The 15,732-nt window shown below is 40.4% G+C and overlaps 1 protein-coding gene across 2 annotated transcripts; it reads left to right on the forward strand.

Moving 5' to 3' along the window:
* The first annotated feature begins 699 nt into the window (after window positions 1–699).
* On the forward strand, window positions 700–14,784 carry LOC110156105 (histamine N-methyltransferase-like). 2 transcript variants are annotated; one of them, XM_055150431.1, is made up of 7 exons: window positions 700–982; window positions 11,054–11,196; window positions 12,054–12,106; window positions 12,804–12,911; window positions 13,201–13,331; window positions 13,544–13,637; window positions 13,915–14,784. In XM_055150431.1, exons 2-7 carry the CDS (start codon window positions 11,060–11,062, stop codon window positions 14,274–14,276), a joined length of 885 nt encoding a protein of 294 aa, XP_055006406.1. In that variant the 5' UTR covers window positions 700–982; window positions 11,054–11,059; the 3' UTR covers window positions 14,277–14,784. The 2 variants fall into 2 exon arrangements, with proteins under 2 accessions (XP_055006406.1, XP_055006411.1); XM_055150436.1 differs by lacking the exon at window positions 700–982 and adding an exon at window positions 8,962–9,131.
* The last annotated feature ends 948 nt before the right edge of the window (window positions 14,785–15,732 follow it).

Here is a 15,732-nt window from a genome sequence, read left to right on the forward strand (position 1 = left end):
GTTTTGGTTAATTTGGGTAGAAGTTGTATACTGTAAAGCCAGCAACTGCTTGGACAGCTTGGATAGCCTTTAACCTATTGCTTCCCCTAGGGGTATAAAGATCATGTATACTTAGTTAAGACCACCAGAGTCGGGAGAGATGCCTCTGTCAGGGACAAGCAGTTCTGGAATTGTGCGCAATTGCTGTAATAAATCATACTGTTTTATTTAAGACTTGAATTCTTGAAAATCCATGACAGTGGTATGTAAAGAGCCTTAAGCATTCAGGCAAATATTAATTCATACATTGAAATTCTAAATAATAGATGACATAGTAGTCACTAGACTAGTAGTAGACGTAGTCACTTCAAAGTAGGTTACAGTAAACATATAGGTCTACAACATATTTAGCATAGATCAGTTAATTTGACAAAAAAAAAAGTAGGCAATCTAGCGAACTGACAGGGTGAAACAAAGCTAGAGAGAAAAATTAGATGTACACATAATATATCCATCCATCCGGGGCCAGGTCACGGGGGGCAGCAGTCAAAGCAGGGACTCCCAGTCTTCCTTCACCCCAGACACGTCCTCCAGCTCCTCCGGGGGGACCCCAGGGTACTCCAAAAACCAGGTCTGAGGAAAACATGAAAAAAGACAAAGTACTGGGGAAAACAGGCAAAAATGCAAGAAACAGAACTGGAGCCAGTAGTTTGTACCACAGAGGCTAGAGTGTAGATGCTTGAGGTGATCTTAAATACTGCAGAGGTGAAGGTTGATTGGAGCATGAGCTGCAGGTGAGGAGTGGGTGGATCCAAAGACGAGGGTGGTGCCAGATTCTCCGCCCAGCTCCATACACACAAGACACAGAGGGCAGAAGACGGCACAAGGGGAAAAAACAGGAATCCTGACTGTATCCTCCAATATTCACTGCAACTTTAAATGTGGATGTGGCCTTGAGTTTCTAATAAGACTGCAGCTGTGAATGTGAATTTTCTCTGTCCAGGTCAGTACATTTAGCAGCAGGTTTTCAAGTAATTGATTAATGTAAATGTTGACTAGCTATTGAAATGTTGTTGCTTGTCCAGCCTGGGTCCAGGCCGCTCTGCAGAGAGGGTCTGTAGTACACTGGGGTTGCAGCTTCAATCCTGATCATTAAGGTCTTGATCAGTAATCTAACAGTTTCATCAGATAGCATTCTTTTATCTACATAATTATCAACATTGTGGTTCTTTTTAACTCTTTCACCATAAAGTAAGAATACTGGTAAGTGATCTGTTATATTGCAGATCATTAGACCACTAATATTATTGTCACATGTTAGTCAAAATATTGTCAATAAGAGCAGCACTGTGATCTGTAATTCGGCTGGGTCTTGTAATAGCTGGGTATAAGCTCAAACTATACATTCTATTAAGAAAACCATCTGTCATTTTATGTTTAGCAATATTTAATAGATCAATATTGTAATTACAATTATGTAATTACTACATATGTTAAATGTTTTGTTATTGCTCATAGAGAAAATTTTTTCTATCCAGTCATTACATTCTTCAACATTTGTCCCAGGAGATCGATATATACAGCTGATAAAATTTTTTGTCTTAAAGTTGCAGATTTCAACTGATGCACACTTTTGGTGGAAATCTTTCATGCCCTTCACTTCCACAGCTCCTCACACCATGATCTTTTACAACTTTTAGGGTTTTCATTAATGGTCTTGGGTTTTGTAACTAATAACTGACCGATGTTTTTCCTATGTATAGTGCTGTAACCTTGTTATCCTCTGAAGGACACCCACATGACAAGACAATCTATTGCTGTCAGTCTGTGCTTTTATCTGTCTCAAACTGCTTTTGACTTGTTATATTGATGATTATTGACCCAGTTTTATACAGAACTAAGTAAAAATTGAATCTAATATTAATAGTACAACAAAAATAGTGTGTGCAGTTGCTGCAAAGCTTTTTTGAGTTGACGGTGCCAACAAGAGTTGATAAGTTAATCATTTCTTGGGGTCAACTAATTTGTCTTCGTTTACAAAATATGTGATTAGTAGTTCATACAAATATATATTTTAAGTCCAGTAAGCGTTTTATTCGATGCTTGATGAAGTCATTAATACTAGTTGACCCAAGAAGGTTATTTTTTGGATCAACTAATATTAATGACTTCATCAAACAGCAAATAAAAAGCATACTGGACTTGAAATATATATTTGTATGAACTACTAATCACATACTTTAGTCCGGTTCCTTATTGTCATTTTTTGACCTTAGTGGGAAGTTTTTGGGGATTTGCTAACCTATATATTTTTGGAAAGAATTGCCCACATGTCTTTATGGCGGCCATATTGGATTTTTTTAAAATGGCTGCCAAAAAACCCTTTTTGGAATATCTCAGCCTCTGAATAAGTTGAAATGTTGATTTTAACTGCTAAACCCACATTTTCAGGGTCAGGGAATCAAATGGTGCTAGTTACGAACCTGTAAGACCTACTCACATTAACCCTTAGATGAATAAGTGGGTCAAAAATGACCCGATTTGGTTGTTTGCTTGCAATTTCACTGTAATATTTACATGTAATACTCCATGTTCCTCCAAATACATGTTTTTCTCTTTTTTTTTTTATTATCCTGCTGAAATACATCAACAATATGGGTAAAACAAATTATAAACATCACATGCAGCTGGTCAGATAACTCAAAGAGTTTAAAAGTAGCTAACATAAAATTTGGATGTTGGATGTAAACACACACATTTAGACACAATATGATTGCACAACTTTTTTATGAGACATTTTCTATACATCATCATTATCATCATCACTTTCATACAACCATAGACTGTATATATGAGTGGACAGATCTAACGCTGGAGCCGCCGTGTGCCAAACAGGAAGTTCTCCAGGAGGCTCTTCCGGCTCCTTCTGACTCTGCCTCCAATGGACTTACATTAGGATCTTGTGGCTCCTCTCTCTATACCTGCTGCAGTGAGCCTTGACATTTTGGTCTTAAAATGTTTGTATGAACCCGCTCAACATGATCCTGACTTTATTTATTTATTTTTTTTCGCTATTTTGTCCATCAAAAAAATCCTATTCATAATATAAAGCCCATGGCTGGATGAGATCCATCTTGAGTACCTTAAGTCTCTGGATGTTGTGGGTCTTGGCTGACACGCCTCTTCAACATCGTGTGGCGGTCGGGGACAATACCTCTGGACTGGCAGACTGGGGTGTTGGTCCCTCTGTATAAGAAGGGTATGTTCCAACTACAGGGGAATCACACTCCTCAGGCTCTCCGGTCTGTGCCAGGGACTGGAGAGGAGAATCCGACCGTGGTTTTCATCCCGGTCGTGGAGCACTGGACCAGCTCTACACTCTCCATCAGGCGCTCGAGGGTTCATGGGAGTTTGCCCAACCAGTCCACATGTGCTTTGTGGATCTGGAGAAGGCATTCGACCGTGTCCCTCGTGGTGTCCTGTGGGGGGTGCTCTGGGAGTATGGGGTTCGGGGCCCTTTGCTAAGGGCTGTCTGGTCCCTGTACGACCGGAGCAGGAGCTGTGTTCATTGCCAGCAGTAAGTCAAACCTATTCCCGGTGCATGTTGGACTCCACCAGGGCCGCAACTGTCACCGGTTCTGTTCATTGTATTTATGGACAGAATTTCTCGGTGCAGTCAGGGGCCGAACTGCCTGGTTTGGGGACCACAGGATCTCATCTCTGCTGTTCACAGATGATGTTGTCGTGTTGTCTTCATCAAACCAGGACCTGCAGCACTGGGGCAGTTTGACCCGTGTGTGAAGCGGCTGGTATGAAGATCATCTCCTCCAAATCCGAGGCCATGGTTCTCGACCGGAAAAAGGCGTCTTGCCCTCTCCGAGTGGGTGGAGAGTCCCTGCCTCAAGTGGAGGAGTTCAAGTATCTCGGGGTCTTGTTCATGAGTGAGGGGAGGACGGAATGTGAGATTGACAGGCGGTTCCTTTTTCCTGATATTACCATCGCTTGGTATTGCGATGTCCACCACCATGGCTCTGCTCCATTTCTTATCCACCACCACTATGTCTGGTTGGTTCGCCATCACCATCCTGTCAGTCTGTATCTGGAAGTCCCACAGGATCTTGGCTCGGTCGTTCTCCACAACCTTTGGAGGTGTTTCCCACCTTGATCCTGGGGTCTCCAGCCCGTACTCTGCACAGATGTTTCTGTACACTATGCCCGCCACTTGGTTATGTCGCTCCATGTATGCTTTCCCTGCAGCATCTTACACCTGCAGTTCTGTGCTGGACTGTCTCAGGAGCCTCTTTGCACAGTCTACACCAGTGTTTTTCAACCTTTTTTGAGCCACGGCACGTTTTTTACATTGGAAAAATCTTGCGGCACACCACTAACCAAAATGTGACAAAATGACACTATACAGTATATTTAATTACAATATAATTTCTACATTAATTTCTACTTACTCAGTGTGAGACCTGCGCCTGTTTAGATGAACACAAAGCTGATATCCTGGCAGGAATAGAAGAAAGACACACACGAAGCTCTTCATCAACAGCTCTCAGTCTCTCTCTGTTTTTAGTTTTTATAGCAGTTAAGCTTGAAAAGCTCTTCTTCTGGGTCAGAATCTTGTCCAAGGCCCAGTTCGGAGTTTGCATTCGTCCGTTTTAAAAACTTCTCCATGACTGTCACCACACACATGCGTTACTAATTCTTTTAAAGCAGGGGTGCTCACACTTTTTCAGCATATGAGGTACTTACAAAATGACCAAGTCATAAAGATCTACCTAATACAAAGCCAAACAAACTGCACTGAAACACTCTGTGCCCCTTTTTTGGACCCTCACCCACAGTTTGAGAACCCCTTCTTTAAGAGAACTTCCTCTGGCACTTTACACAAAACTGTGAAAAAAGTGAAGGAAGATTTTTAAACCTGTTTTTTAAAGTTCCAAACTGGAGTTGCATTCTTTTCTGGTTTTGCAGTGATATTTACCAGCCTCTGCACATTTACCAAACGCACATCGTGACAAACACAGATGCATTTGTGCACTTCAATTAGGCAAACTTCAGCCAAATGTGGCAGTAGGTCTGTTCTGTAGATCTGCTCTATGCTGTAGACCTGCTTTGTGCCAACACTGTAACACAAATTTAGACTCGTTTTTGCTTCACGTTTCGTGTCGCTCTTCTAATCAACGCGCACTGTGGAAGGGGCTTGTGTTCGCTGTACGCAGGAAGGAGCGAGAGCGTGAAAAGGCGAGGGGCGGCGTGCTGACGTGAGGCAGATGGACAGGTAGGATGTTTAGGAAGTTTAACCTGCCCTGTGATGCACGCTGGTACACGAGGGCACACGCTGTTGCAGACGAGCCGTGCGTAGGGAGCGTATGTATTTGTGATGTGCCGTAGAGTCTCTGCACTGAGCGCACAGGCTGCACTGAGACGCCCCACACGCTCTCGCACACCTGTACAAGTTTATTACCAACAGCAGCGGCCGTAATGAAATATGATCGCACTTGTTGAGTGTCAGACCTTGAGTGAGAGACAAGACCGAGTCCAAACGCGAGTCCGAGACGAGACACGGCGATCTACCCACACGACCTTGGCGATCGACTGGTAAATCGCGATCGACGTATTGAGCACCACTGATTAAAGGAACGAGGCAATTAGCTGCCTGTCGCCACCCGGACGAATATTAGATCACTCTGCCAGTCATCATATACTACACTGTAGTATAGTGCCCGTGCTGTAGTAAGTACAGCACGGACACTCGACAATGAGATAATGTTTGCAGGTAATAATTAATACATTTTAATTAAAAAAAAAGTGATATTGGATAATTTCTCACGGCACAACTGACGATCTCTCACGGCACACTAGTGTGCCGCGGCACAGTGGTTGAGAATCACTGGTCTACACCATGGCTCTTGTTTGGTGTGGTAGATCTGGGCCTCTATTATTCAAGTGCCCAGGGCCTGCTCCTGACCTCCAGAATGAGCCTCTGTGTGTCCTTCAGACCCTCTCAAGCCGTTGGGATGGAACCCTCCATGCATGGTCAGGAGCTTTCGTGTGTTAACATCTGTGGTCTGTATCTCCTCCTTTGGCCAGCTTATGATTCCTGCAGGGATCTGATCACTGGCAGGGCGGAACTGTTGATTGCCTGCACCTTGTTCTTGCCATTGAGCTGGCTTCTTAGGACTTGCCTCACTCTTTGCAGGTATTTGGCCGTAGCCGCATTCCCTGTATATATATATATATATATATATATATATATATATATATATATATATATATATATATATATATATATAATATATATATATATATATATATATATATATACACATACCACAACATCTTGTGAATACCCTGTGATAGCAAATATAAGCGAGACCGCAGTGTCAAAAAACAAGCAGGACACCCCTATTTGGACGACGGAAGAACTGGAGCTCAGAGCCCGTGGCCAGAGCAGAGCTCGGAGCCCAGACAGCCATGGATCTGTCCATCTTGTTGAACAGTAGCTAATGTTTATTAAGCAAATATATGCAATAAATGCATGCGCAATTTGCTTCATTTAGTTTTCTTTAAATAAATGATGTCATGATAGCAGCCGTTGGTCCTAATGAAGGGTCCAGGTCCATGGTTCACCACTGCCAAGTACAAAGGCGACTGCAGAACTGCACACCAGAAACTAAAGGTTTATCCTGTACCGACATGTGTCAGTGCAGCAGCCAGTGCCAGAATGACGATGATTCCGAAGCCATGTTGTTGCATAGACTGTATAAAAGAAGTGGACTAAGTGAGTGTGACCCACAGAGTTCAGTACCACTCAAATGAGGCTTATGATGTTCACAGTTACAGGAGCCAATCTGGAGCCAGACTCTATATTATGAATAGGATCATGTGTCGTGGGTTAACACAAACATTTTAAGACCAAAATGCTGAGGCTCACTGCAGCAGGTACAGAGAGAGGAGCCACAAGATCCTAATGTAAGTCCATTGGAGCCAGAGTCAGAAGGAGCCAGAAGAGCCTCCTGGAGAACTTCCTATTTGGCACATGGCGGCTACAGTGTTAGATCTGTCCACTCATATATACAGTCTATGGTTGTATGAAAGCGATGATGATAATGATGATGTATAGAAAATGTCTCATAAAAAAGTTGTGCAATCATATTGTGTCTAAATGTGTGTGTTTACATCCAACATCCAAATTTTATGTTAGCTACTTTTAAACTCTTTGAGTTATCTGACCAGCTGCATGTGATGTTTATAATTTGTTTTACCCATATTGTTGATGTATTTCAGCAGGATAATTAAAAAACAACAACAAAAAAACATGTTTTTGGAGGAACATGGAGTATTACATGTGAATATTACAGTGAAATTGCAAGAAAACAACCAAACCGGGTCATTTTTGACCCACTTATTCATCTAAGGGTTAATGTGGGTAGGTCTTACAGGTTTGTAACTAGCACCATTTGATTCTCTGACCCTGAAAATGTGGGTTTAGCAGTTAAAATCAACATTTCAACTTATTCAGAGGCTGAGATATTCCAAAAAGGGTTTTTTGGCAGCCTTTTTTTTTTAATCCAATATGGCCGCCATAAAGACATGTGGGCAAATGCAAACATTGATTTTCTGACTCCATTTACTATAACCTTTCCAAAAATATATAGGTTAGCAAATCCCCAAAAAATTCCCACAAAAGTATATAAGGAACCGGACTACTTTGTAAACAAAGACAAATTAGTTGACCCCAAGACATTATTAACTTATCAACTTTTGTTGGCACAGTGAATTTATCAACTCTTGTTGTCATTGTCAACTCAAAAAAGCTTTGCAGCAACTGCACACACTATTTAAAGTTTTAAGAGTGAACTGTTAAATTCAAGTCTTCAAGCCCAAGCTAAGGAAGTCAAGTACATACAATTAACACACACCAAATGATCTAAAACCTGCAAGTACAAAATTTATTTAACTTTAAAGTTTCATTTATTGAAACAAATTCCAAAACAGTCAGTCCTTCCAACAGGAGCTCTTTTTTCTAAAATCAAACTCCTACTCTGACAACCATTCTTAAAGAGGGTGAATTTTACTTCTACAAGTTAACATTTAGATCACCATGTTATTTTATTGTTTTGAAAATGCTATAGTTGCCAAAAACAACGCATTAGCATGTTTTAAGGAAGGGTCAAATAAGGCCCTGAAGAGAACTTTTTGGCATAATACACCCTCTTTAATATAAGTGCAGTTGCAACAAACATTTTTAAAGTGCAGACATATACTTGTACTTCACAATTAACAAGTAACATTTGAAAACTTTTATGTGGTTAGAACTTCTATAAAATTACATACAAAATATAAACTTTCTTTAGTATATTCAAGTATGCATATAAACTTAACATTTCACACCCATTAAAAGTTTGTTAGCTACCTTAAGGATGAACTTAACAGATGTTGGCTGTTAAAATTGTATTTAACAGTTTAGCTAAATTAGGCAAATTTGTGTATCTAAAGGTGCATTTATTGTGATAACTTTGAAAATAATTTTTTGGTGCAATTGCTATACATCCATCTCCATATCCATCTATACATCTGTATTTCTCCATCTAAAAATTGAAGAATATTAACATGTGACGATTTTAAGGCAGTTCAGAAATCGGAATGCACAATTTGTACAAAACATTCTTAATGCAATTTTTGTTTCCTTTCAAGTTGATTTTACATAAATGGCCCAAAGTCCATATTTATGGAGTAAGAAAGCTGTCAAAAATATTCGTGCGCATAAAATAGAAATCCGTGCGTATTTGGGAAATCCGTGCATATTTGGCTGTAGTTGCGCATAAAATAAATATTTGTAAACTCTCAAATGAGTCCAGTCGTACATAAAATATATTGTGTGTATTTTATCCATCAGAATACGAATTGAAAAATTACGACGTCATGAATTACAATCACGAAATGAAAATTTACGATTACGCTTTCAGCAGTACGAAGACAAATTCACAGACGGAACTTTACTGTCAAAAATACGTCATCATTTCACAGACATTATTCATCGAGCAGAAGAAACATCGATCAAGATCATGACTGCGCATGCTCAAGTTTGTAGCAGAGGGTAAAAACAGAGTAATAGCACAAGAAGCTACAACAGCGACCAACAAGTGGGTTAATTAAAATCTATTGTAAAAATGTCTTGAATTCGGGAACCGAACGCTGCTGTATAATATTGTGTAGAAACACCTCCTTTGAACGGGAAATTGCACCTATATGTTAGATAACATAGTGGTAGCCAGTTGGCTAACATCCGACGTAACGTTATCCCAGGGCTAATTAGCAAATATCAGGTTCTCTGTAGGTTTAGATTAAAACATTCACGACTACAGCCACAGCGGACAGATATACCTTTGATTTCTTTGTATGAATCGTCGGCTAATGTTATCGTAATCAGTTAGTACCTGAATGTGGGAAGTCATCAATTTAATAGTTGCAAATGATATTTGTACGGGGACCAGTTCAGCTCAGACGCGGGCGTGCCTTAAATTTGCATATAACAACGCCCACCAAGCGCACTGACCAAAACGAAGCCTCACGCGCGAAAACTTTGCTTTCGCTTCGCTTCGCGCTTTCGCTTCGCCTTTCTTCGCTCTTCGCCTTGTCTCGCCGCCGCGAGGACCCGCCGAAGAGGACCAGGGAAGACGGCCGGTCGGAGAGACCCAGGGGGAGCTGTAACAGACCTGGAGTCGCACCTGCCGAGAGCTGAGGACCAGAGCCGGTGAAGGAGGCGTGGACCGCCCTACCCGAGTACCATCATCACGCCGCTGCCTGCCCGTGCGCACGACCACCGCCGAACCCCGCCATCGCCGCATTCCACACGGACCGAGAACAGCATCGCCAAGTAAGGCTGGTTCTGAACAGTGAATGAATAAGGGTTGGCATCCCTCTTACGATTGCGTCCAATTATTCCCAAGGCAAGCGCAGTAGCGATTTAGCGAAACGCCGTAACTGAGCTAAACTGAACCCCGTTTTTATAACTACCTCAGGTTGTTAAAATCTGTGCTTTAATGTTACGTAACCAGAACTTGGAAGCTGGTGTCTAGTTATTGTTTGTTAATAAACCACACAAAGGAATTTGCTGATTTCAGTGATTTTTCTTAAAGTTATCATCAGGTCACTTTTTCGGGTACGTTCCCTTCAGATTGATTAAATTGATAAGTTGTTGTTGTCGCATATGGTTAAGTTTGATTCGGTCAGAATCTGGTGCCCCGCAAATGTATAATTTCAATAATTCGTCAAAAGCTAAACCACATGCTCAAACACGCACATCTTACCACAAGTTAAATCGCATTTTCTCCTACAACGCGGTATCCCGGTTTTAGTAACCCAAATAAGCCAGTATCCCGGTTATTAGAAACTGGGATGTTGTAGTTGGGATATTCCAATAGTAACCAGGTATTATGGTTTATATGTTGTAAATGTGAGTTTATTTATGCAAAAGATTTTAATTAATTATCTGATGCAGTGTATAACCTACACTAGTGTTAGGAAAAGTTCGGTCTTATCTGCGCAGTGGTTTGTGGGACACCTTATAGCTCCTTACCGCGGGTTTGGAACCTCCTTACTATGCTAAAGGAGCTCATGGTTGTTTGTATTTTTCCTAGTTAAATATATAATTTTTGTGCTTGCACATTTGTAAGATTATGTCAAGAAACCGGGATACTACATTTGATCATGTACAGAGGGATATGAGCAACAGTATGTCCCAAATACTGCCATAACCAGAATATGAGTAATAACTGCGATACTAATTACACCAAAAAAATCATCTGCATTTAAGGTCTCAAAGGTAGTCTTAACCTGCAGGCAAATTCAAGGCTGAATGATTCGAATGAAAGTGCAAACCAGAAGACACCAAGCCAGGCATCAGAGCCTCTCTAGCTGACTTGAGCCTGGACACCTACCAAGAAGGATTCACTTAAAATTAAAATCTAACGTACAGTATAATACCTGCTGTCCAGGGCGTTACATGTAGTCAGTATAACTGAACATTGGTATCAGGTGTAACTGTGTTTTTGCTGTCTCACAGTGAACAATGGCTTCTCCACTCCAGTGCCTGGTCCATGATGACGAACGATACCAAAAAGCTTTCCAGCTGTTTTTGGACTGCTCCTCTGAACATGAGTCCATGAGAGACTTCATCCGCAACACACTGCCCGACATGATGTCCAGGTAAAGCACAGTGCTCACAGGGGTGGAGCACCAAACTCTGGGTCTTGAGAAAATATGATCTCATTGGGCCCGCACAACATGCACGTTACCGACTATATGAGGGGCCCTGCATTGGGCCCTGGGTAAATGAGCCATAGTATATTTGCAACCTCTCACAGCTACAAACGGTGATCTTAAAGGGCCTTACCTGATTTCAAACCGTGAGTCAAGAACATGTTCACCCTGATCTGAAGGTTGGCAGTTCAACACTCTATCTCGAAATTAACATCATTAGTAGAGCCACAGTTTGGCGGCGTGATTCCAGCTCCCACAGATGAATACTGTTGTCGTGTCCTTGGGCACTTAACCTACCTTTCTACAGCTACTTATAGCCCTGTCCACTTTGTCCTTTCTGCCACTGTGCGAGATATTGTCATGCAGTTTTTTCCTTATAGAAAATATTTGCCTACTTTAAGCATTTTTGTCACTCTTGTGTGTCTAGGCTAGGATATTGCTAGTTGGTTTCCCATGAGTGAGAAGTAACAATGTGCCAGATTGCAGGAAAAAAGGTGACCTTGTGAGTAGCTTCTGTTTTAGTTATTACCCATGAAAATGCTACATTAAATGAATAGATTACATTTTAGTCTCAATTCTTTTATTTAGCCATTTATTTTATGATACATGATGAAAAGAGCATTTATCTTAAAAAGACTACATTAAAATCAGGTACAGGCCCTTTAAATCACACATAATATAAATTATAATGTTTCGGTCTGTTGTCAGAATTGTCCTAGAATGTGAATGAAACAGATATATATCCTCAACCCTATCTTACCCAAGTGAAGGCTGATACGATTTTTATTATTATCTCTTCTCAGTGTTGGCAACGGGAAGTCACAGATAAATGTCATTGGAGTTGGGAGTGGGGCAGGTAAGAACTTGTGCTTGTCTTGTGAACTTATGCAGTACCGTTAATATACTCAGTCAGTCAGTAAAATGTATTTAAGTCTTTGACTGCAGACAGCTAAGGGGAACACTCATGCTCTAATGATCCATGACACTGCTGTAATTAAATAATATAATAAAACAGACTATATAGCCTGTTATCCTAGGCTGTGCTACGTGTATGCAAGTTTTCTTTATATAATATTTCATCTCAGTCTGGGACCTCAGTGCAACTGTGAACTCAGCTGTTTAATGTGATCCAAACCGCCGTCTGTCTCCATACTGCAGATTGACTCAGAAACAGAACATGGAGTTTCTTTCTTGAAAAAGCCACCTCTCACCATGAGTGATGCTATCCTTCATTTCAGTCAAAGTCGTTCTTCTAAATGTCTCTATGGCAGCGATCTCACATGTTCTCTAATGGACTATAAAAGTCATAAAATAAAGTAAAAACTCTCCTAAAGGCATTGTTCAATGTGCATCAGAAACAACATGAACAACATGAAGAACAAAAATGACTTGTATTATATTTTTCTTAATATTGCTTCAAAGACAAAGGCATTAAAAGAATGATAGACTGTTTCTTTTTAGTTCTGTATTGCCATAGACAAGAGGAGGGTTGTACGTCATAAGCCATGGCGTTGGTGTCTATACTGTGTAATCATCACTTGCCTGTGACGTAGGTAAGATTGACCTGGAGATGATCTCTCAGCTGCGTTTGAAGCACCCAGGGGTGCTGGTGGATAACGAGGTAGTGGAGCCCAATAGCCAGCAGCTCCATAACTACAAAGGTACAAGCTTTAGTGACACATGCTGGTAACACTTTATAATAAGGTATACCTGCGAATTATTTGTTAATGTTCATTAACCATTATCTATTACTATTACTAAAAATTACAAGTATGTTATTATTGGTACATGAGAAGGTAATGATTAAAAGCACAAATCGTTCCGAGATGTTCCTAGTTAAACATGTCTTATTCATTAGTCCTGTCCTAGTAAATGATTATTTAATGGTTTAAAAATATTTACCTGTTCAGAAAACTATTGACAGTCCTTGGTGACTTGTTTGTGAGATAGTGATGGTCAACCAGAAGTCGGATTTAGGTTACATCAAGTTCACATGGAACAAAATGACAGCCTCTGAGTTTGAGGAGCATTGGAGACAGAACAATATCACCAAGAAGGCTGACTTCATCCACATGATCCAGGTCTGTGTGCTTTTCCTTTATCAGATCCTATTAACAGTATTTCACATCAGTTATTTTCACGAGGATCTCATGCTCTGTGTTAAACTTTAGTTGTATTAAACATAATTAGTCTGACTATGAGAGTCACCAGCTCATTATCTGTTGTGTTAAAACATAAGTTGACTCAATATGAGCGCAGCCAGTCTCCAGCTCAGTTTCTGCTCTGTTCACAGGTGCTGTACTATGTCAAAGATCCTGGAGCCACCATCAGTTTCTTTCAGAGCCTCCTTGACAAAAATGGAAAGCTGCTGATTCTTTTAGCGTCAGGTAAGTATTTTCACAACATTTGACTGTGTGTGCAAAGATATCTCTTATTTTACTGTATTTGTCTGGTCACCAATTCATAAAGCCAGACTCAAAAATGCTTTGGAAATGGATACATATGAGGCACAGTGATAAAGGTTCAAGATGAATACTTCAGTTTTAAAATATTTAATGCAGCAAACACCTGAAAGCAAACAAGACAAGAATAGAGCTAGATTTTTTTGACCCAAACAATGCAAAAAAGTAATGCTACAAATACAGTCTTTTTGTTGTCTTACAGGTGACAGTGGCTGGGCGAACCTGGGGAAAACCTTCCGCAGTCAGCTGTGCAACACTGAGATCAGTCAGTGTGTGTCCACTGCAGACATCAAGAGCCTGCTGGACGCCCGCAGAGTCCCCTATAAGAGCTACGAGCTGCAGTCTCACATGGACATCACTGAATGTTTCACTGACGGAGACGAGACCGGAGAGCTGATGTTGGACTTTCTCACTGAGGTCCTGCACTTCAGTAAAACCGCCTCACCTGAGCTCAGACAGGGGGTGCTGAGGCTGCTGAGAGACCCCCAGTGCAGTGTAGAGAAAGAGGGGAGGGTCCTGTTTAATAATGACCAAGGAATCATAGTTCTGGATGCACTCTGTTAGAAAGGCCATACTGATGTCTGTGTGGTACCAGAACAAATCTATCAAACCAATTACACATATAAATAATAAAAAATGTTGTTAGCACAACACTGTGCCACTAGTTATAGCTGGCTCAAATGTTGTGGATCTCCTGCCGCCCTCTTCACTCTGTACCGGTAGTTTTCTGTGTTTGTTTCATCTGCATTTAAAGTCTTTAGTCTTGCATTATAAAAGCATGTGCTAAAAGCTCCAAGTGCATCAATGACATGAACAAACAACACACAATAGACAATCATTACAGACAACATTATGGCACTGTGGAAAAAAAAGAAAAGGTTAAGTAGCTAAAATATTAACGCACTACATTAAAGTTCAAATGCATTGTCCGAGCTTATAACTGTTGTCTGCTGTTTCTTACAAAGTCATTTGTTTTGGTCCGGCTGGTCAAAATGCAATGTATAGTAGCTTTCATTTAGATAGACTAGCCTTTTAAAACAACTTCATTGTATGGGCCATTTAAACGGATCTGTCAACACCAAAATATTCCATATACGGTTTTTGTAAATACAAATTAAAAGCTGTAATATCCTGAATGTCTGCTCTCAGGCAAGTATTATTTGAGGTACAGTAGTCAAGGCCTTATTTTACTCCCTCAAATACTCCCTAAAAAATACTGGGTTATTTTTTCTACCCCACTGCTGGGTTACGGCTGTTGGGTAATTTTTTGGGGTTATTTTCAAAGTTGGATCATTTTGCTTAACCCAAACACAGGTTTGGTCATTTCAGTTCTAACATAATGGGTCATAATGAACCCAGCAAAGTAGTAAAATACAACCCAAAAAGGTGGGCTAAAATATTAATCCAAACTGCTGGGTCAAAATAATCCAGAATTGTGTTGGTGTGACTCAGCGCTGGGTTATTCTTTTACACAGGTTAGGTTATTTTTAACCAGCATTTTGTGTGTGTGTGTGTGTGTTCTACATAACGGGTGTGTGCTGATCATCCCTCATCACTTCAATAACAACAGAAATTGGATTAGTCTGTCTCAGTAAATCACTTTTCTAAGGTAACCTTAACCTATACATGTAAAAATGGAATGCGTTTCTCCTGTGAGCCTCGAAGATGAAAAAAGGTTAAATATTTTATGGTCATCTTTTATATTACGCAAAATATACTCTGGTAAGCTTTTACTCATATTTTAATGTTATTGCTTCCTCAAAACATACCTTGAGTAGTGTTTTGTTTAATTCACACATTTGAGTAATCCTTTCTTATTAGTCAATCTACATCTCCAAAGCTCAAAATGCTCAGTTCCACCTTGTGATGTCATGTAGTGGTAGTTCTCAAGTTAATTTTTTACCTTTAGTTCAGTAGAGATTGACTATTCTATGGCGGAGATTACCCAAATGGTTCTACTTAAAGTTTTTAAAGTTTGAAAACAGTGAAGCACTTCTTGTTTTACCTCACACATCACACA

The sequence above is a fragment of the Boleophthalmus pectinirostris genome, unplaced genomic scaffold, assembly GCF_026225935.1.
Source record: "Boleophthalmus pectinirostris isolate CB_2022bp ecotype Guang Dong unplaced genomic scaffold, ASM2622593v1 HiC_scaffold_1, whole genome shotgun sequence".
NCBI classification, from domain to species: domain Eukaryota; kingdom Metazoa; phylum Chordata; class Actinopteri; order Gobiiformes; family Gobiidae; genus Boleophthalmus; species Boleophthalmus pectinirostris.

Bases quoted from the DNA above. Each gene is read 5' to 3' on its own strand.
- LOC110156105 (XM_055150431.1), top strand. From the start codon at position 11,060: ATGGCTTCTCCACTCCAGTGCCTGGTCCATGATGACGAACGATACCAA. The intron at 11,197-12,053 runs GTAAAGCACAGT...ATCTCTTCTCAG, and splicing joins CTGCCCGACATGATGTCCAG to TGTTGGCAACGGGAAGTCAC. The intron at 13,638-13,914 runs GTAAGTATTTTC...GTTGTCTTACAG, and splicing joins GCTGATTCTTTTAGCGTCAG to GTGACAGTGGCTGGGCGAAC.